This window comes from Anas acuta, chromosome 5 (assembly GCF_963932015.1).
Source record: "Anas acuta chromosome 5, bAnaAcu1.1, whole genome shotgun sequence".
Lineage (NCBI taxonomy): Eukaryota > Metazoa > Chordata > Aves > Anseriformes > Anatidae > Anas > Anas acuta.
This window is the reverse complement of record NC_088983.1, coordinates 21,297,475-21,320,131: the sequence shown is the minus strand read 5'-3', so window position 1 is coordinate 21,320,131 and position 22,657 is coordinate 21,297,475. Positions and strand designations below refer to the sequence as shown.

At 44.0% G+C, this 22,657-nt stretch overlaps 2 protein-coding genes and 2 long non-coding RNA genes across 7 annotated transcripts in view; 1 reads left to right on the top strand and 3 right to left on the bottom strand.

Annotated features, from left to right (window-relative positions):
* GTF2A1 (general transcription factor IIA subunit 1) overlaps positions 1–2,394 on the bottom strand; it is a 28,308-nt gene extending 25,914 nt beyond the window's left edge. Inside the window, exon 1 of the mRNA XM_068683033.1 lies at positions 2,059–2,394. Within this exon, the coding sequence (XP_068539134.1) occupies positions 2,059–2,088 (30 nt within the window). The 5' untranslated portion in view covers positions 2,089–2,394. The remainder of the gene's footprint in view (positions 1–2,058) is intronic.
* Positions 1,118–21,809, top strand: LOC137857023 (uncharacterized). Its single transcript, XR_011096935.1, has 2 exons — positions 1,118–1,252; positions 21,450–21,809. It is a non-coding gene; the product is annotated as an uncharacterized lncRNA (long non-coding RNA).
* LOC137857025 (uncharacterized) lies at positions 4,188–7,606 on the bottom strand. The gene is made up of 3 exons (XR_011096941.1): positions 5,989–7,606; positions 5,137–5,174; positions 4,188–4,561 (listed from the first exon to the last, which is right to left on the bottom strand). It is a non-coding gene; the product is annotated as an uncharacterized lncRNA (long non-coding RNA).
* The window catches only part of STON2 (stonin 2), a 77,069-nt gene continuing 70,076 nt past the window's right edge, over positions 15,665–22,657 (bottom strand). For 2 of the 4 annotated variants that reach the window (XM_068683027.1, XM_068683028.1), the window contains exons 6-7: positions 21,388–21,590; positions 15,665–20,233 (exon numbers count right to left, since the gene is read on the bottom strand). In XM_068683027.1, the coding sequence (XP_068539128.1) occupies positions 20,150–20,233; positions 21,388–21,590 (287 nt within the window). In that variant the 3' untranslated portion in view covers positions 15,665–20,149. Of the gene's footprint in view, positions 20,234–21,387; positions 21,591–22,657 lie in introns of those variants that run through there. The other 2 variants (XR_011096933.1, XR_011096934.1) reach the window with 1 other exon arrangement.

The following is a 22,657-nucleotide window of genomic DNA, read 5'->3' as shown; positions in this document are numbered from 1 at the left end:
GTGCTCTGAATATCATTCAGTGCATGTGTTTTCCTATTCAGTAATAGCTTGGTAGAAAAAGAGAAGCGAAACCTTGGATTTACTACATGGAGGCAGAGCCTTTTCATTCAATAGGAAAGTAAAGGCAGGGGTTTACGAACAGGACAACCAGCAGGTTCAGATCACAGAGTCGAAATGCATCCTGTCACACGTAATGGCTGACTGCTGTACGAAATTTTCCTGATACAAGACCTGACAGAACGCTACAAAGCAACGCCACTCCTTTGTAATTGCACGACCTTACTTCACAGGCAGCCTACAAAATTTTGGATTTGGAAAGGACATCCCGGATGCTTTCCATGTGCTTTTGTATGTTTTGTAGTACACGAAATATTGTAATTAACTCGAATATTAGTGAAAATTCCAAGATATTAATGAAAATTCCAAAATCTCTGCCCTTCTCAGACTGCAGTAAAGTCTTCTCAGACTGTAGGAAAATCCGCGTGCATCCATCATCTTTAGTTACCAGAAGCACATAAAACTCATTAAGTAGTATCTGCGGCCCAGAGCCCCCAGACAAAACTTTAATATTAATGATACTTCTGGTGTGACAGCTGTAGGCAGATGTTGGCAAAGTGCCACACAATAAGTACCACATCTCTCCTTGACATACCGGGGAAGAACCATTTCAATTCTACTTTCCTCATCCAGCCGAAAAAGCTCGGCAGAAGACCGTGCAGCTAACACACGACTCTGGGCTAGCTGGATGCTAGTGACCAAAAAAAAAAAAAAGAAAAAAAAAAGAAAAGGAAAAAGAAAAAAGGAAAAAAATGAAAGAAAATGGGGAGAGAAAGGTGAATGCTTTTGGAAGGCGGGAGAGGCTGGAGGCGAGCGCAGCGCGGAGCCCGGCTGCTGTGCGAGGCCAGGCAGCGGCCCCGGTGCGGGGAGAGCCGGGGCCGGGCGGGCTCGGAGGGACAAAAAGCCCGGCTGGCAGCCGCCGCCGCGGATGCATGCACCTCCCAGCCCGCGCTCGGCGGCTCTCTCCCTATTTAAAGGCTGATGTGGTGTTTAAATGGAGAGGCGGTGACGTGGGGCTGGAAAGCACCTTCCCATCCTAGCAGAGTCTATATTAGAGAGCGGCAATAGCTCTATATAAACAGGGCAGCCACAGGGAGGAGGAACACAAGGAGCAGGCAGGCAGAAAGGCAGGGGGAAGCCATGATGGATCTGAGAGCCACAAACAAGGGGGCCGAGCCTGCAGCCGGGACGCCGGGTTTGTCTCCGCCAGCGTTTCGGGGCGGGGGTCGTGGCCGGGGGGCGGACAGCGGGGGAGAGGAGAGCGGCGCTGGGGGGGCTCGGTGGCCGCGCAGGTTGGTGTGACTGCTTATTGCGAACCTGTGTGAGCGCAAGCACAGCAGCAAGCCACCCACGAAGGTGCAGAAAGCACGAGAAGGGACACGGGGGGGAGCGGGGAGGGGAGGAGGGGAAGAGTTTGTCTTTGTAAAATAAATACTGCCTCGCTCGCTGCAGAAAAAGTTCCGGGCTCGCGCCCGGCCGAGCCGCGCCGAGCCGCGGGGCTGGGAGAAGTGCTTTTCAACCATCGTCTCCTTCGGATAAAGCAACATAAAATGGCTCCAGCGGGGCGCGGGCCGGGGCCGCCGCCGCACCGACACCGGCCGGGGGCTCCCAGCGGCGGCAGCGCTTCCCCCGCCGCTCGCCCCTTCCCCGGGCGGCTCCCTCCGGCGGCGGCGGCGGCGGCGCCCCCCGGCCCTTCCCTTCCTGCCCTTCCCCTCCCCGCCGGACCCCGGCCTCGCCGCCGCCGCCGCCCCGCGCCCCCCTCGGCTCCCCCCCGGCTCCCCCCGGCCCCGCTCCCGCCGCCCCCGGGCTCCGCTCTCCGCCTCCCCGGCGCCGGGCGCCACAAGTTGGCTGCCCCGGGGGGCTGCCCGCTGCCACCCCCCTCCTCCTCCTCCTCCCGTCCCCGCCGCCCCCTTCCCGCCGCCGGGCCGGGGGCAGGGGAGGGGGCCGGGGGCAGGCAGCGCGGGGGTAGGGGCCCCCCTCGCCCCCCGGCCCGGTCCTTACCACGGGGTTTGTGTTAGTCGAGCTCGCCATGTCCCGAGCCCCCCGGGACGCCCCCAACCGCGGTGCGGGGGGGTAGGGGGGGGAAGTCGCCCCTAAAACAATAAACCCGCCCGGCTGCCGTGCCCCCCCCCGGCCTCTCCCCCCCGCCTGCAGAGAGCCCCGCGGGCCTGGCCCGGCCTCGTTCGCCGGCCCCGGGGGCTGCAGCCGCCGCCGCCAGCCGCCCGCTCTGCCCGCCGCGCCCCTTTATATAGCGAGAGCCCCGCCGCTGCGCGAGCCGACAGGGCGAGAGGGGGCCGCGGGCGGGGGGTGGGGGGGGCCGGCCCGGCACCGCGAGAGCTGCGCGCGAGAGCGCCGCCGCGTCACGTGAGCCGCCCGCCCTCCCGCCCCGCCGCCGCCGCCGCCGCGCTCAGGCGGAAGTGGCCGCGCGCGCGCGCCCGGCTCTTACCGAGGCGGAAATGGCGGCCCTGCCGCCCTCGGGGGCCCGCGGCCGTGACGTCACGGGTCGCCCTGAGGGGCCCGGCGGCCCCACGGGGGTGGGGGGGCAGCGCTCGCAGGGAGGGGCCCCGTCCCGCAGTCCCCCACCGGCCCTCCCTCCCGTCCAAATTCACTTCTTGTCGCTGTTCCTTACAGAGCCCACGGCCACAGTGGGCACGGACCTCCCAGCCGTGCAGGGAGTCGTCAGAGCCCTGCCAGTTGGCTCGACTTCCATTTTCCCCTCCTTACCGCCTTCCTTTTCCACTCCCTGTCCCCACTCTCCATGGCAACACGTGAGAGCCGTGTAATGCAGCAAAAATGTCCTCAGCCATGAGCACTGCTCCTGCAGTTAACTTTGCACTTCTGAATCCAGCTTGGACCTCCACCACTAATTCACATGTAAAAGCCCTGCTCAAGCATAAATGGGAAGCAGCACTCAATTCTGACTCACCGAACACAAGTTACACTGCTTCAGCACAAACACCGCACTACAGGCCAGCCCTGTCACACTGCCTTCAACCTCAAGTCCCACCTATCAGCTAGCCCAAGTAGCAAGTACAGAAACTTCTGTCTCATATCCTTTGACAGGAGGGAATTTGTTCCTCTCCACTCCTTCAACATCCTTCAGTTCTGTGGTAACAAATACCTCCTCTCCCTTCTGAAGGGCTGACTGTATAGGGACTTGACTAATTACAACAGAGCGCCTGATAAATCCAGTTTATGGTGCGTACTGGTGGAGCTCTGGCAGAAAAGTTACATGGGAAAGAGTCCACAAAGTTTTACCATCCTCAGCTGTCAATTCCACATTTTTGCTGGAGATTTCCACTCTCATACCCCAACCAGCAGGACTGGTGAGGGGCTGCCATCTCAGCAGCCGTAATTCACAGTCTGACTTCAGGTATATTGAATGAGCAGGGGGAATAAGGTGCTAGTATTACTTCACTCCTGATGTAGCAATAAAAGGTAGCAATCTCTGACAGAGTGTTTACAAATTCGGCCTGTAAATTGTCCAACACTCATGGCCTTCCATTTTCTACACTTTAAATAATTGCACATATAGTCACATAAAACTCAAAGAAATTGGCAAGGGCACTCACAGGCAGAGTTCACAAACAGTTTTAGCTGCTGAAGCAACTGGCACACCACCAGGAATGAATCAGTTGCCATTCACACCCTTCCTCTTCTCAAGAAGAAGCACTGGATAGATGCAGTTCCCTTCCCTGGATAGACCAGAAACCCCACTGGTTTCCAGAGTGGCTCGCTGTGTAATTCAAAAGTCAGCATGTGGACACGAGCAGTAACAGCTCAGTGGGGTATTTAACTCCATTCTGCAGTTCAGCAGACTGTCCCCCAGGAACATTGGGCCTGTGGGGCATAGCCCCTCACAGTTTCTCAGACATCAGTATCAAGTTACTCTGTGGCACCGGTAACCCCTAAGCTCCTCTAAAGGATGTTGCTGAGAAACAAATCAAGCCCCATGAGAAATGCCCTATTGAGTCAAGTCAATGGTCCATCTAATTCAGTTGCAGCCGAGGGAGAGCAAGTAAGTTAGCTGGTTTCTGAAGCCTGCTCACCCAGTGCTTCCCCAGCACTTCAGCTGCCCTGCTGTATTAATGTCAGTGGATTCGGCTTCAGCATTATGTTATTTCAGCCTAACAAACGTGGGTATATATACACACACTACAGCAGGAACACTAATGGTCTGGATAGTCTCAGTAAGCATGAATTACACACAGCATTACTATTACAGTTAACAGTATTTATCCTTTGTTTGCCAGTCAGTAATGGATCATATTAAGGAAAAAGCTAGGATAATCCACAAGTTTAAGATTTCTACCACTTCCAACTCCCAGTGGCTTCACCAGGTATGGCAGTAATGCCAGTTCTACTGTTGACATTTTAGCCTTGTGCTGCCTAGACTTGAACTGCATGGTCATACATATTGTAGCGCTTTCTACCCAAAGCAAAGGTGGTGCTTTTGGGTACACTCCCTCCTTCATTGCAAGCAAATAGTTCCAAAGAGGGAGTACTGTAGGGGGGAAATACACATCCAAAATCAAAAGCTGATCCTTGGTGTGCTGTAGGAAATACAGTTCACACTCAATCCTAGGCAAAAGCATCTCTCTCTCTACCAGAACATTTGTGACAAAGACAAGTTATATTTTATAGCCAACACCATACATACAGGTGTACACAGTCTGCTTTCAGTGCCCTGGATGCTTCTGTCCTGGTGGTACAAAATGAGTCACTTGCTTCTCAGCAGAGGAAGAAATTGATGTACTACTCAAACATTACCTTGCTAAATTAGTACAAAGGGTATAGATTATGTAGATTATGGCAGTGTTCTTACTTCATTTCCTTTGTGGCCTATCAGAGAGCCAGATCGTTTAGAAAAGTTGTTAGAAGGGAGCTGGTCTAGCAGGGTCTATTATGAGTTTTTAGTTGACTGCAATTCCATTCTAAAGTCCTTTGCAAGTCCTAGTATATTGTTTTTCATATGTATCGCTCATGATGTTCTGCAAAAGGAGAACTGACATAAGTATTTGATAATTTGAGAAGTGGGTAGGACATACTTGAGTCGAGAAACTGGAAGGTGCTAAGTACCTGTGATTTCCACTGAAAACCACCAGCTCGCAACTCATCTGAAAGTGAGAAGCACAAAATCTTGATGCCGAGTCAAAATAGAATAAATTTATCTTAAAAAAAAAAAAAAATACATTAAGAGCTTTTTTTGTTCATCTGAAGATACTGTTCTACCTCCCAAGAGCATGCAATGAATACACTTAATCTCATACACCTGGAGGAACCCAGACCCAATCATCATCAGAGCACCCTAATTTCTCTGTAAGAACATTTCAGATCATACACAGAAGCACAGAGCACTCACTGTACCAGAGTGTAAATTTATTTATAACTCGAGTTTTTATTGAAGTATATTTCAGCTCTGAAAGAAGACTAAGTGTTTTAAGCTACAACTCAAAATTTTGAGTACAGTCAGAAATTAATGGTAGACACATCACACAAAAGCTTTTTCTGAGTGATGATACAACCAGCCCTCTAGAGTTGGAAAAGATGCTGACAAATAATGGAGTTTATGCAACAGTAGTTTCATTCAGTGTTCAGGTATAGTATTGTTTAATTAAAAGCTATGTAAAATCTGTTGAGTGACATTTTCCTTCTAACAGCCCATTCTACACAACCTAGAAGCTGGAAACAAGAGACAGTAAGCTTATGCCCCCCCCCCCCCCCTTTACCTTTGGTACTAGATTTACACCCCCCAAAAGCAAGGCAGAAATTGAATGCAATAGGTCCTGTCAGTCTCATTCTAAGACACCTCTAATTTTCTTGATAGATTTGCTCTTGCTTTTGAAATGTGAAGCCCGGCACCACACTTCACCAAAGTACACCAACACCAGTTTTCAGAGTCCAACACAAGCACAAATCAGCTGCCCTTACCACAGCAAGCGAAACCTTGTCATTGTAGAGTAACAGGGTTTGTCTCCAGTGACCTCGCCGAGGGCAGGGAGCTCACAGATCCAAGGGCTAAGGGCTACTTCAGGCAAGGCCTGGTGAGGAGCTCACAACACGTTAAGCTTTTCTGTCAGGATTAAACTGTTAAGAGTCTCAGGCTTGCCCTGCTTTCACCAAGTGCTTGCTTAAGTAAAGTAGGAAGTACAGAGAATTTTGCTTTAATAAAGTTTGAGACTATTACCATTCAAATAGGTATAGTTGTTTGGAAACAGCTTGTATACACCTTGTTCATGAAGACATGTCTAAACAGGACAAGAGAACTATGCACTGAGTTATGTGGGCAATGCCACACAGCTGCCTACCAACATTAGAAAGCTGTCTTCCTCCAAGCAAGAGGCATCAGTTGCACCCTTGCTGAAGCTCATATTAACAGAGGACCAGCTACTGTAGTGGCTTTGTTGCTTTAATACCTTCTGTCCCCATATACCTGTAGATCTCTTTAGGCCTTTGTAGGCCTTTAAAGACTGAGGAGCAATACCATCAAATCCAGAGGCCAGCGCAAAGAGTTTCTTCTAAAGTTGCCACTAACCATCTCTTTTCAACATTACAATTTCCCCAAAGCAGAATAACTACATCCTCTCTGTTTTAGTACAAACTATGTATCAGATTTTGCAGAACTGCTTAATTTTCTAGGACTGCTCTTTCCTCCTTTACTTTGAGTATTAGCTTTCTTTAACCTCCCTCAACCCACCCCACTCAAAAGTCACACACCTGCCCCACGGCCTTTATAGCAGCTGTTTCTAGTGGCATGATCAGTTACAGCTGGAGGAGGCAACAAGCTTTTTTCCAAGCTGTTGCCCATAGAGTATTTATTTACACTTCACCAGAGGTTTCTGGTGCCATAGAGTTGTATATCAGAGAGAGTTTCTTTCACATCTCTGGTTGACAAAACTATACAAAGTTTCTAAAGGCAAAATATAATTGAGATGTTAACCCTGTTATTCTCACGACCCCAAACCATTCAGTGATAGTATGGATTTGGGGCATTCATACCACCTTCCCATGCCACCCTTTGCTTATTTTGTCCCTATGTGACTATGGTCTGCTTTTGCAGCTGTGCCAGTTCTTTGCTGCTTTTTTTTTTTTTTTTTTTTTTTCCCTGTGGCTAATTTTTAACCTGGTTAGGTTTCCTGATCTGGTTCATAGGGTAACCCCACAAAAGACACGTTAGTGCAACTGCAAGAGCTGACAGGAGTAGAAATAAGTGACCAGGAGAGGAAATGCTTCAAAACATCATTGTTGCCAAATGCTTTGTCATGTAGAAAAGCCTTCAGGACTCCTTTCATTGAAGAAGAATTGTCCTGTGCTGAAGTGCCCACCCCACTTGCTGTAGGCAAGTTGTAATGTTTGTAATAGGAAGATTGCTGGTCCTAGGGCAGAGACCACCTTTGTTTTTGCATGTGTATATATGTTCGCCTACTGCTTAGGTTTCTACAGAATAAATGAATCATAATTTGAATGCTGAGCACTGACTCTTATACAGCTAAAAAACCCCCTAAAATTCTGAAGGTTACAGCATCTCTGCAGAGGCACAAGCTAAAGGAGTGCCTTCAAGTTACACATTCTGTCAGTACTACCTTGCTTAAGTGCTTTTTAAGCAGTAAAATTAATCACTCAGACTGCGACTGTTGTGAATCACAGCTACTCAGCTATGATGAGGTTCTGACAACAGCCAAAATTTTGCTGGCTCTGAGCCACGAAGCCCAGAAACAAAGAACTCAGGTAACAAAAACCCTGCACTTCAAACAGCGATTGGATTCTCCCTGCACGCAGCATCCTACGTTACTGACTCTAAAGCAAAGCGTTACCCAGCATGCTGATAAATGTTTTCACTGATTACTGCCGTATATTCCAGCTCTTGTGTGCAAAGGTCCACAGCAAAATTGAATTCACTTCAGCGAAGTTCTTCCTGATTTATGCAGGCGCTGGAGAGCAAAAGATTCATAGTGAAAAATTTGCACTGAGTGATCTATAGAGTCATTTCGCGAGCCTTACATACCTCGGACTCCGTGTGGTGACTTATGACAAAGTAATCACCGCAGAGTATGCCAGAATACAAACAAGCAGCGTGTAACTACGGCAGGGCGCTGCTCTGTGTAGGTGCTAGCCCCGTGTTTTGTTTGGGCGCATGTGTGTGCAGCCTGGGCTTGTCACACTGCTGCAGGTGAGAGGCTGCACACGGGCAGCCACTGCTACGTGGTGATGTGCTCTGGTGTCTTCTACCCACTAGTTCATCCCATGTTCATGTGGCCATAAACTGAAAATGTATTTGTGCAGGGCAGGTTTGCTCTCCCTTGGATGCTCACTGCCTCCCTGGTAATATATCTGTTCCTCTGCGACCAGGTGAGTGGCCTTGCAAATCACGCAAGCCTCTGGCTTGCTGAGGATCACTCAGAGCTGCTTTAAGGGCAAGCAGGCTACAGCTTTCATGGACAAACATGGGTGTGCCCTACACTTTACAGCCCATTCAGAGGTGATCTACATCCCCTCCGGGACCCAGCCCCAAGGGCATCAGGCAGGCAAGACACATTTTTATTTTTATTTTTTTCCTAGATGAGTTGTGTTTTTTTTTGTTTTGTTTTTGTTTTTCCACAGGACAAGATGGAAATTTGTAGGAAACAAGTTCAGCTCGATTTTGGCTGGGTCCAGGCTTCCTAGTGAGGAACAGTGAGCATGAACTTAGTTGTGGCCATCTTGTGGCTTACAAGCAATTAATGTGCAGTTCCCATGCTGGGGCTAGTTATCCAAATGGCAAAGCTGTACTAGTGTGAGGACTGATGGGCAGTCAGGGACCCTGCCTTTGAGAGAAAGGAAAACAGCAGGAAGGAGCCAGCCCAACTCATCTTGTAATGGAGCTAGAGGGCCCTAGGCCTATTTATTGCCACTTCCAACCTGTGACCCATTTCCAGAGTTCCTTTCCACTTGAGTCTTCATGGTAAATGGTGTGTAACCTGTAAGTCTTGGGCATATGAAGATTTTGACAGCTGCAAACATGTAAAAAAATATGAAGCTTCCCTTAGAAATCTGAGCTCATATTTTCCCTTAGCTGCTTGTTCCTACTCCGTGCCTTGCTGCTTTAGATGAAAGATTGTTTTTCCATCTTAAGCATCATCCTCCACTACAAATCTTCCTATATTCACAGTATGACCTACTGTCATCAGCCATCTCATTTTTCCCAGAGACAGACTCTAGGCAAATTAGCAGCCAGCATGTCTACGTCTCTATTTTCTAACATTTCTCTAACATTTGCAGTGAGGCATTCCATCACAGCCACTATACCTGCAATTTTGCTTGCTGTTTTATGGTATGGGCAGAGCACACAATGAGCAGAAAACAATGCTTCCACTGTAGAGTTTTCAGGCAGCTGTATTTGTGCTGGAAGGATTGAAACCATGCTCTGATCCATGCTGCAACTCAGTATGGCTCACTAAAGATATTCCAGAAGGTTTGAGGCACAGATGGTGTGATATTTGGGAAATAATGTAATATCTGGGAAATAACACCTTGTAGACACATGGGAAGGATGCAGTAGGGGTCTCGCAACTGCTTCAAGCTTTGCCTGGGGTTTCTGTGGGGCTGGCTCATGTCAGCCCCCCTGACACAACACATCCATCTTCTTGCCAGGCAGGTGAGTGAACACCCGGACACACTGCAGCCTGGGGAGCCAGATGACATGGTGCTTGCCATCCCACACACGGTGTGGTGTGCTCCGGCTGATCCAACAGAGACGCAATTGTGCCTGAGTCTGACTGAATTTGTTCTTCCAAGCCAACTGTCCAGATGCAGTATTAATGGTTACAGAGCAAAGGGCCAACAGCAGCTGTATGAGATTCCTGGTCTGTAGGCACCAGGAATGATTTTTCCCAAGAAGTTGTAGCTGTTGCTGCAGGCAGCCCCTGGCAGCCTGCATGGGCCTGGGCTCAGCTCCCATGAATGTTTTTACTGGCTGGCAGCCAAGGAGGTGCTGATGGGTATCATTTAACGTGAAGCAGATGAGTACATTCAAAGCCAACATGATAATTAATATCTCTATCCATATCACCCGGGTAGGTACATAAACATGTGAGTGGTCAAAGCGAGTCCCTTTCACTGATGAAACTGGAGATGAAGCTGGAGGATGTGACCAAGTAACGTTGGTGCAGAACTGCAGGCTCACTTTCTTTTAGGCCTAACAAAGCAAGAAACACAGCAGTGGGCTTTAAACTGTGCAGCTCATTCTGTTTCTATTCTCTACAAGTATCCAGGTCCCTCTTGCCCAGTTTCCAGCTATGGCTTTCAAGAAACAAACCTCATGAGTGTTTCAGTAGGCAATGTGCTGTATTGGTATCAGTGCAAATTGTTAAGGAATGAAGAACACTAGGGCACAGAGCAGAGACATTCAAGGTAAATAACACCACATGTGGTGTAAGTCTGCTAAGGACCTTGAAGGGAGAAGATGTTCTCGTGGATTAAGGAAACAATGGAAGGGCATTAGATTTGTGTTCAGTTGGGGCCCTCTCATTCCAAGGTAGCTATTTAATGCTATCATAGCTTTCTTATCATCTGAGAGGTACAGTCTTTTATTTCAGTTAGTTCTTGTGGGCTTAATTTCTTAATGTTTGGAAAGGGCTACGCAATTCTTAAATGGAAGGTGATTGGGAAGGACAAAGTGATATCCTAAAATGTATAGGCCATGTGTTTTTGCAGGTTCATTGCATCAAAGCAGTTGACTCCAAAGTTATTGTCTAGACTTTCCAGCACAGTCTGAAAACATTACATCATCTCAAATATACCATCTTAGCTCCTAGGTGGAGCTCGTACATTTGGCTAACTTGAATCTGAACATCCAGAATCAATTACAAAATGCAACCAGCATGAATTACCACTGATTTTATCAAACATGTTCAGTTGTTTCCACATGAAAGTGAAAAAGAATCTCTCCCTTAGGCAGAAAAATTTTGTTTGGGATATTCCCAACAGAGTGGGGCTTTTCTAGCAAAATTAAGCGGTAGGCTTGTATCAGAAGGGTAACTATCATGAACTCTGTGGCTGCACTGCAATTGTTCCTTTTCCAAGTTGAGAATAAAAACGTAGCCACAAGAGGGAGGCAGGAGAACTCCTATGCAAGTATACTAACTCCAGCAGAAAACAAACAAACAAACAAGTCAGAGAAATGTTTTCAAAATTTCCCTCTTTTTGCTATTTTTTTTCAATAGCACTCTCTTTGAGAGCAATGATTGTTGTCTGTGACTTCTATAAAAGTACTTTCATAATGCCCAATTTGTCAAATGATTAATGTAAACTGAAAATTGGTGACTAGTACATCTTTTAATGAAACCTAAAAAATAGCTAAGAAATTACTTTATGACAAGCTGAAACCGATTTTCGTGTGGGTGCTGTGAAGAAAAACAGCCCCCATGCTATAAGGCATTTATTTCAAAGGCATATGGTTGTATTATTGCCAGGCTCTAATACAGAAAGACCATTGTACTTCAGGTAGAAGACTTTTTATAACAAATTACTTCTTAGAAAATACAGCAGAAGGATGTATTTAAACACTTGTATTTCCTTTGCACCTCAGTGAACAGTTAAGGTACTGTCCTCGAACGGTGCCATTACTTACCCCAAGTACTTCGAATGTGCAGAAAGACTTCCAGGTTCAGCGAGCTCAGCAGAGAAAGATATGTCTGGAGGCTGAGGGCAGGTCTGGATTCTAGTTCCTGCTTCAAGGACTATTTCCATAATTTACTCAACAGCTACAGAAATTGCAGTCAAGGCTTGACAAACCCAGCCAGCACTCTGAGCCCTCAAAGTCTTCCCTCGCTCTTGTTCTGTCTTGAACTGACTCCACCTCTGGCAGGAGGAGAGCTGCCTGTCCTTCCCTCCAGGTAGCCTCAGACAAGGAGAAAAGGGGAGCCATTTGCTTATCACCAACATAGGGCCCTAACCACTGAGCAAGTTTATAATGCATGATGTTTATTGTCGATACAACAGCAGATGAGACTCCTTGGGAGGGAGAATGCAGGAAAATGCTTGGCTTGAAAATCCAGGTTGGCTTTGGCTATTTAGTTGTGTCAAGGCAGAGGCAGTTTGAGGCATGCACAGGAGCTGAGCTGTAGCTGCACTTACGAATCTTTCATACAAATTTATAAGAGCTCCTGGGAATCCTGGTAATTCCAGGCTGAGGCAGCAGCTGCTGGGGGTTTGCTGATGGGATCACTGAGCTTGGCTGCCCAGGTTTGGACCTAATCCTACTGGTATGCATCAGGGAAGGGCGTCTGTCTTCCTAAAGAGTGCCAGGAAAATAAAAACATCGCACTGCTGGCCCTTCCACCACACAAGGCACCTCTGTGCTATACAACTAGCTATGTGCCTATACAACACACATGTATAACTTTGGTGTTAAATAGACAGTAGTAATAGTTATCCTTTCACAAGATGCCCTTTTTTTTAGTTGGAGATATTTAAAGTGCCTTATGAACATAAATTTAAGCTCAGTCTTTCAATAGGGCTGATTCTCACTATCCATTTTCCAGAACAGTTGCAGGCCCCAGCTTTTGAAGCCCATACTGCTCAGGCTGCTGGCGATGGCTGCTGCAGTCTGTGCTTTTAACGCCCAGCCTGACTGCGCATGCCTGGGCTGACAGGCAAGGACTGCTCTGGTGAAAAGAGCTGTCAGCACCACTGAAAAATCTCTCTGTTGGCCTTTTCTAAGCTAAGCACAAAGCAGACTGAGGTACTTATACCCCATTTTGAAAACCTGGGCCCGACTGATTTGCCGTGTCTCATAAAGGGACAAACTCTGAAATCCAGTGAGAATCGCTCTTCACAGAGGCTCCCCCCGTGGCTGGCCAGCAGTTGGGGCAGCAGGCCGGCATCCGCAGTGACCAGCAGAGAGCAACAGTCCCTCAGGGCCTAGGCGGCAGGCCCAGCCACCAGCCCCTTCACCCTTCATACCCACAGGCCACGGCCGTAGGCAGGACACACACCTCAACCCCACCGCCTGCTGGGCCACAGCCCGATCATGGTTTCAGCACCCCATGTGTTTCTGATTCTCTGTCATGATGCAATTCGACAACTGATTTTGACATTGTGGCTCAGTTCCGAACCCAATTACATTTATTCACAAGCCTCCCAGTCTTTTTTTTTTTTTTTTTTTTGTGGACTGTTTTTTCCCTTTGTTCCCAATAGCGGTGTTTGCAAACCATGACTCCTCAAGTCACATTTTTTTGGGTAATTCCTGACTTATCACTGGACTGTGTGAGGTATCGCTGCATGTTTCTGTCTGTTGAGGTTGTAACTTCAACGCACCCTGTTTTGCCACCCGCGCTCCACTGGTTGCTCCTCTCACACCAAATGTCACCTCCTGTCTGCCAGGGACGTTTCTTCCTCCTGTGCAAAGGGTGGAGAGAACAGCCTGTGGAGAAAATAAAATAATCCTGCACACTGATGCAGTTCAGACAAGATTTTGATTCAGACGGAGGTGGAGACAGAGGAAGCTGTCTCTATTCATCTCTTGCTTGAAAACTGGCTGCAATTTTGCTTTTGTTTCTCTTGACCAAAAGACAGAACTCCCCGACAGCTCTGCCTGCATTTGGGAGCTGACATGCAGTTTTCCCAATTTATCCCCTTTCCATCTAAGTACTATCTGTACTAATACAACTGCTGAACTGACTGTACCCTAACAAGTTTCTCAGCTTCCATACAAAGAAGTACATCTTTGTTTTTCTGTTCTGCATACAGCAAACCTCTACAAAAGAGGCTCTCCCCTTTGGAAATTACTTTCAGCTGTATTCACACTGTATTCATCCTCTGTCTTCAGAAACACCTTAGGCTACATTGGTTGCTCCTGGTTTATCTGCAGCACCTGGGGCAGTAGCAGCTGGGAGCAGGGTCCTGGACCAGAGCAGGACCAGCCTGCCCCAACCCCTGCATCCCAGCATGGCTGCAGGCTCTGCTACAGTCACCCTTCTCCATCAGTCAGGATTGAAAAATACATCATCCATATTCAGTGTTTGAATATGATTCCCTATGATTGCATCTACTTTTTTTTGTTTGTTTGTTTGTTTTTTATAAATATATATATATTGTTATTATTTTTTGGTGGCAGGCTTCTGTTGGGCTTCTAATCCTGTGGACGTGAGTTTTTTTTTTTTCTGATACTTGTGAGCTTTGTGTTTCAGGCACATCTGCTGTGACACAGAACTGCACTTAAGCTGCAGCAGGCTTCTGGATGCGAAACAATGGGCTGCTTCTTTATCTTTTGCTTTACCTCAGCTAACCTTCAGCAGGTTTTGTCCTGCTCAGAAATGGACAACATATTTGAGTTAGATGCTAAGGGCAGTCATGGCAACTAAGAGCAACTGAAAGAAAGCTCTGGTGCTTTTTCCCTCCAAATTGCCCTATCTCACTCCAGTGATGTCTTTTGTTTAGGTACACTTTGCGCTGGCACTCTGAGGTCTCCATCTCTTGTAGGGCCATATTTTGGCTTGCCTTGAAGGACTGCATTACTGCCAAGGAACTTTGAGCTGCATGGTTTCAAACTTTCTTTTTTTTTTTTTTTTTTCTCTCCCCTTTTATTTATCTATTTTTTATATTATGAAGCTATGACAGTTAGTCTAATCCTACCCTCCCAATTTGATACTACCCCTTCCAAATGTCACTGAATATCTGAATAATAGTAAATAAACTGCTATTACTAACAGTTCCTGAACTTTCCCATTTAACTTTCTTCTTTCTTCTGGCTGATTTTCTTCTGGTTGATTTACTCTTGAATAATGAGCATGAGGAATCTTTCATTGTGTGCCTCCATTTTCTTATGTTGTAAAATCACAGAATCACAGAATGGTTGAGGTTGGAAGGGACCTCTGAAGATCATCTAGTCCAAGCTCCCTGCCAAGCAGGATCACCTAAAATGATGGACTTACTAACCGTGAGTTGTACTGAGGCATACACTATGGAGAACATATTGGGCTCAGAGCAATAATCTGAGCAGCCCTTATGATGGGCGTCTGATTTTCTTTGGTCAATGAGACTGCCCAGCTCTTCAGTCTGATTCAGGGAGTGCTTCTGAGAAAGTGATGTTCAGAGAAGTGGAAAAATGTATGAAATGATATATGGCTTATTCAAATTTGAAAGAACACAAAAGGTCATACCAGAGGTATTTAGACCTTATTGTTGCTTTGCAAAAAGATATTCTGATCACAAGAAGACATTGCCCTTCCACTCATGGCTTTAGCAGTTAGAGAGCAGAAGCTTAAGATGAGCACTGAGCAGAAGCTCCAATTCTCTAGCTGTTTTTAGGACAGCTACGTTCAAAGTGTTGGATTCTCTGCTATATTGCATGGTTTGTGTTACAAGTTTGTTGTCATATTGTTGTTACATGTTTTTTGTCATGCTCTAGGCCTGCTTCCTTTTGTTTGCAGTTTATCTTTTAGTCTGGGTGATCAGATGAAATCATATCATTTCTGTAAACAATCCCGTTACTTGTAATTGATGTCCTTCCTTATACCATTCAAAACACTTCCTCCTCTGAATTTAAGAGGACTGGTACTGAGTTATCAGGCTATACAGCACAAACTACATAGAACTTCAATTTCATTTCATATTGAAAATGTGGATATGCTGTTTCATCTTAACATTTATTTAAGTTTTCCCATAGTTCAAACAAAACATTACATCCCATTTCAACTCATAAAATAAAAAGAAAAAACAAACCAATTCTACAAAGTCAGCCAGTGTATAGACTTCCTTATTTTACAAAAAAAAAAAAAAAAAAAAAAAAAAAGGTAGGAACATATTACAAAATAATCAAACCAATCAATGTCAATAGTGCAAAGAATGAACTGCAAGTAGAGGGAGAGAGGGAGGGAGAGAGAGAGGGAGGGAGGGAGGGTAGGACGGATGGGTGGGTGGATGGATGGATGGGTGGATGGCTGAACAAAACAAGAATTCTAGGAACAACAACACCTGTTATCGCAGAAAATTCTGTGATCTCAGAATTGTATTATATGTAGCTGTTGTATCTCAGCCAACACATGAAGTAGGTTTAACTTCTTGGCAGAAGGGGGGTAAGTACTGTAAGTGATCTGTGTTCTGCACAGACCAGTTCTGGAGATGAGTACAGCTACAGAAAGGGCTGCTAAGAGTCACATACAGGAATTTTTCAACCTCTGGAACAGAGGTCACCTATCAGGGCCTTGATTATTTTGTGCTCATTCAAGAGCCAAAGAAATTACTGAGAGTTTCATGCAAGCAACAGACAGAATAATTACCCCCAGGCTGAACTTTGTACATGTACACCTTTTCTTATTGCTTTCAAGCTCGTATGCATGAAATTGTTCTCAGTCCTGGGAGTCGAATGACCAAGAGGGAGTTTTAGCAGCTACTAAGTCATTTGGACAGGTAGACCAACAGGTCTTGGATGTCGTGCCAATATGTCAGCCAGCAACCCACCAGAAAAGGTAAACTATTTCTGTGATGTTTCTTATGATACTGCTACAATGAAGAACCTAAAATCTGTCTCCTTCATAGGATGACTAAATTTGAGTCTAAATAAAATACTTGAAAGGATAAAAATATCAGTCAGTTACAATTATTTCTGTAACTTGTAATATCTCAAATTTACCCATTTTCCTTTGCTAGCAGAGTATCCATAGTTAATAAATGCAAAAAGAGTTCACTAAAATAAGCTCAGCTGCCTGGAGATGATGTTCATCTTTACCCCTTGTGATCAAAGACCATTTCAGTTTATTTTTCTAGGCAAAATTCCCTGCAATACCTCAAGTCTTACCAGAGTACAAAGTGAATCAAAATTGTAATGAGATATAGAAGGAAGGTTCAAAGTGGGAATAAGCTTCAGGGAGTAAATGTATGCTTACCTTGAAGGCACATTTCCCGCATGGAGTGTTTGAATACTACAAAGCTTTCAAATAAACCAAAGACGGCGATTATATCTTTATCAAAAGGAGTGTTAAACTGAAAATATTTAAAGAGATTCTTCCCCAAGATTAAACAATAAATAAAAATAAATCACCCCCACTACAGGCCTATCTTGTATCTAAACCATCTAAACCAGTTCAGCTACTCTAAAACTGACAAAAGTTCCTTTCCTCTCACCTCCAACAGCAGTCTGTCCAAATTACTGCTTTACCCCTGTGCATGAAGAGCATGCAGTTCTTATACATGAAGTTCGTACAGTGGCAGTATCTAACACCAAAGAACTGGCACTGTTTAATCAAGCAAGAACAGTGAAAGCCTCAACAAGGGCATTTAGGAGCTTAGTGTTCAAATGCTCAACGCTCATAATTGGGCTGGATGGAAAAAAGCTTTGAGTGGTGACACTTGGTGGTATCAATGTTACATTTTCTAAAGATTTTGGTTGTTAGTGCTCTTTTGAAAAAATCCAACTGCTTACACTAGTGCCTTGATAGGAAGTAAGATCTTTGGAAACTCTGGCTGTGGTATTCATACCTCAAAAATTCATGCTCTTGAAAATTCAGTGGCAGGAACATCACAAAGATATGATCCAGAGATCAAAATGAATTAATATAGCTTTTTACTTTACAATCCTCCAGTTTTGTCTGCGTAACCCCATTAGGCTTGGGAGGGATGCCTTTGTCATAGAACTCACTACGTAAGAGAAATTAGAGTCAGGCCCATACTCTTACCTTCATTCCTTAACCTTGAACTGACAAAAGAAAGAATCAGTGATGAAGAAGAGAAATGGAGTAAATCCACAGAACTCCAGTATGTTAATCCTTCAACTGTTGGGGCAGAAATAGTCCATGGTTGGAGTATGATAGAGATTGAATAGTTTGGAATTCAACAGAGATGGAAAAATATATTCCTTTGATTTTTTTTTCCCTGTTCATTAAGGAATATAACATAATTTTGCTTATTTGCTATTAATTATTTGTGTTTTCAGGATCTGGGGGAAAAAAGCAAAGGATTCTTATACTCTGTCTGCAGATCATAACTGGTTCGTTCACAAAACATCTCACACTTACTCAGCAACATCACAGAACACATTCAATTTTACCTTGTTGGGTTTCTTGCCAGTCCTTTTCAGAAAATGTACACTAGGAGCAGCAGTGAAAAACAGGAAATATACCCAGAAGTTCTTTGAATGTCTTTGAAATGTAGAGTGAATTTTGTAGAGAGGAGTTGCCATGAAACTCATCACAGCTAGTGGTTGCAGAGCTGAGAATCAGTCGTGAATTCAGCTCTGTGCTGTCAGATATTTCACAACCTTTATACATTATTATTTAATAAATAATTCTTAGCACTTTATCAATAATTCTCATCCATGGATCTCAAAATGCTTCATAAAAGTTAATACCATTTTCAATTTATAAAAAGACGTTGCAAATACTTAGTAGTAGATGGTGTGCTCAGAGGAGCTCTCTGGGCTTCAGTAAGATTATATGCTTATGAAGAAACTCTAGAAGGACTGAGAATTTATTTATTTACAGCAGTGTACCTTTGCCAGAGGTTGTGCAGCAACATGGCTGTCTAAATATTTATCAGTAGGTTGATCTAGGCCTGAACTTCAGGTGCATACAAAAAGGCATTTAGAAATTCCCTATAATTTGTTTTAAATTCTACTACTACCAGTTATAGACTCATATAGTTAATCTTATGTTTTATTTGGGACTTTAGCACTGCAGTGATTTTTACAGGAATCACAGTGAAAGTAGTAAACCAGGGGTGAATATTAATTTTCTTTCATATGAAATGTAAAATAAAATAAACCTATAAATTTATTAAAAATGCTTTTGAATTCATTATGATTTTAAATTACTTTGCCAAGACTTTCCAAATTTTTGACATTAAAGCCAGTAGTAATCTTTCAAAAGATAAATGTTTTAATAAATTACTTTTTTTTCTTCACATTTAAACTACTTTGAGACAAAATATTATGCAAGCCATGGAAACAACTACAAAAAATAGGTGTTTCAAACACTCTTATCTGATTTTTTTTTCTGAAAATATATATATGAGTAAGTGATTTTTGCCTTCTGCATTTTTAGTTAGAAGGAAGGTTTAAAACTTGCTGCTAGTTTCAGCTAGTTGGAGATCTAAACATCTCATAAAAAAAAAAAAAAGATTTTGTGTCTCACTTAATGGGGATTCTGTAAAGATAGCTGCACAAAAATTACTTACATTGTCAGTTAAAGATAGAACATGAAAGCAATATTGTGCTGCAAGCAAGGGCAGACTTCCAAGGAGTACTGGGAAGGCAAACAACATTGTTAAAGTAATAGCACTCTGACATTTTCAATAACCATCCACCTTACCCTTTCACGAAAACATAAAACTAAACAGAAGAAAACAAAACAAAACAAAACCACAATATGTTTCCCTTAAATCTTTCTAGGCAGGAATGATCTAATTTTAGCAAAGTCCCTTCTGTATCATCTCTACTATAACACACCTTCCCTGTTACTAGCAGCTGTAACCATGTTCAGTCAAGATAACAGAACAGCCCAGACTAACACATGAAAATTTAAAGAAAATGCAGAAGCTATCTTGTAGCTTGTCCAGACCCCACAAAAAATGTGCACAACAACAACATAGTTCAGAGAACAAGGCAGGAAAAGGTGAATAGAAGAACAGCTACACGATTAGCTGTACTGTCTGTAGTTCGTCGGCCTGACATTTACGACGTGTAAAAGGCAGTTTGTTGATTCTCCAGAATGATGCTCAGGATTTTCATTCTGTTGACCACTTCAGAAATTAGATTTTGTATCATTTTTCACTTGATATTCCCTGTTGTTTTTTTGGCTGTTCAGAAGGAAGTGAATCTGCTGATGACTGAGCCAAGCAGCATACAAGAGAAATAACTCACTCTGTCAATACACCAACAGTATTGGTGATATATACTTAAATAGTTCCAGCAAAAGCCCATGGGTCCACTCCAAACAAAGCACTGGCGAGCTTCTTCTCAAAGTACAGATCATCAAGAAGAAAAACAATACTCTTCAGAGCATTATTTTAAAAGCAATACTCCATACCTTTAAAAGAAAAATACAAAAACCCTGCAAGTCCTTTCTTCTGAGTCTGTTAATTTGACCATCCCTCTTGGGACTTGAAAACTGATCTTCCTTCACTGTGTGGCACATTCGTTGAGATTTGCAGTATCTTCTCCCTTCAGATCCTCATTCAGGCTTTTTTTCTGCTCGATTTCTACCTGTCAGAGGAAAAAGAGGGAGAACACTGGTAATGAGGAAAAAAAAAAAAAAAAAAGACTGAAAAATCTTCCTTAGTGGTCAATGCTCAGGTGAAGAAACTCTTGGTAAACTGAGAGGCCTGTAAGAGAAATAGAATGGGGAGGGAAAGCTGGATTTGATTTACTATAATGGTTTTAAGTCGAATCCAGACAGTTTTATGATTCAATAGTGTTGTGACATCATTTCCAGAAGAGACAATATCATGAAGAGAATTGGTCTCACATGATTTTATATTCATCACCATCCCCAGCTGTACTTCGAATCCAAACCCAGAACCAAATCTGCAGAAGATTAAGTGGCTTTCAAAGTGACAGCAGAAGACCAGCCTCAGTTTTAAACTCTGCGAAGATCGATGCAAAGTGTTTGATGAAAGCAAAGAAATTCATTTGCAAAATGCACATCTACTTATGTGTTCTATATTTCAATACCTCTGAAAATTCAGGGATAATACAATGTTTAGTTCTTAGAAGGGATACTTACTTAGGAAGATCAAATGTCATCTCCAGGGAATTTAAGTGACTACTAAAAATGAAATTGCATTTAACATCAGAAATATTTACCCTGAGATTTTTTTCACTCTCATCATTGCTCTTAAAAAAGGCAGGTAGAATGCCAATTTCTCTGCTGAGTGATCAGCTACCATGCAGATTTGGCATACTGAGATTCTTGGCATGTATATACATCGTGCATTTTCCCATCTGCTCATCTCCTTAGGGCAGGCAGGAAAAAGCAATATTTAAGCACAGAAATAATGTGATCCTTTTGTCTGCTGTAGTACTCCCACTTTAGCACTCCCACTGCAGTTACTACAAAGAGCAGCAAAACTCCTTGTTCACACTCCTGTCTGACCAGCTGCTCCCCAGGAACTGATTGTCTGTCTGCATGCTCTTTCACAAAGCAAGTGTAACCAAGTTTAGTCCACCTTCACCGAGGGATAACCCACTGCCTATCTGCCATGAATCAGTAGGCTGCACGTGGGTAGCAACAGCACAGAGCCTGACTTGTACCAAATCCCCACCTCATCTGCCTATGGTATTTCATTTGTCTGCCCACACTTTTCAAGACAATGAAGTACGCAAAGTAACCATGGTGATTGCCAAATACTCAATTTTACCTTATAACTGTAGTGTGCTGAATAGTTGACCCACTTTCTCACATCAGTCTTGTCCTCAACAGAGATGGACCGAACCGTGGCTTTGGACGCAGAAGTGGTGGGCATGTCGAATTCCACATCTACGTAGCGGATAAAACTGGAAGGCACTTCCCGGTCAGAGCCAAGCTCTAGGTGACAGAAGAAGCAGTGAGGATGGCCAGAAGCTGGAAAAAGAGAGCAAACAGACATGAAATTTGTGTTGGTTGGATCAGAAAAGACCACATCTAGGAGGAAGCAATGTCATGAAACAGAAAGAAAATGATGATCTGCCTAGAGGAACTAGTTTGTGGCAAGGGACAGTACCTTACCTGTTTCAATGCCATTGAAACTTCATACTTTGGAGTTTCAAGACCAATTAAACAAAATAAACCACTAAAATGACAGCCAATCAGTCTAGTTTGCTTTCAGTGAGTGAAAATTTAACATGTAAATCAGGCAGTGTAGGAAAAGGTATTACCCCTATTCTGATTCTCCCAGTGTATGTAATACACTAAGCACATTGTGGCACATCCTTCTAAGATGCCACGTATTGATAGTGAGTTAAGGCAGATTTGGCGGATATTTAATGTTTATTTTTTGAACTTGTTATCCTCATTTATTGGGAAAGAAAACATATTGGATAAAACTAATTCACTTTCTCGGGTTCAAAAAGCTAATTTGTGCACAGCTTGGAAATAACTGTTTATTCCTTATTCTAACCTACTACAAGATGGCTAATCATTAATGATGAAAAGGTGACAAAGTAATCATGTTTAGCTCTACCATCAGTAACTGGTAATCTTTGCTATCATATTTTTTCCTTTGTTTTGCTGGACAGCAGTGATGCTTAAAAATTAAAACAGAATTAAAATTAAAATTAAAATTGAAAAGCATGATGCATGATTTTGTGATATTACTCATCCTGACGGGATGTGAGCACTCTGAAAAGGGCTTAGGCATCACAACACCCCACTTAACTTTTAAAGTAGGGTTGGGAAAAATAAATTAACCTGGTGTAAATCCTATACCTAGAATGAACTTGGTATTTCTAAGCAATCTAGACAGTTTTCTCACAACTGGAAGCATCAGAAACTTTTGTCTGTGCATCAAATCCAATCAGATCCACTGCCGCAGTCAAATTATGAATGAGTGGATGCAGTATCAGGCAGATATAAAAACTTGGGTACTGTAAGCTGTAGAACACCATTACCTGCATTTCATCAGGATGAATTATCCCAAACACAGCACTGAC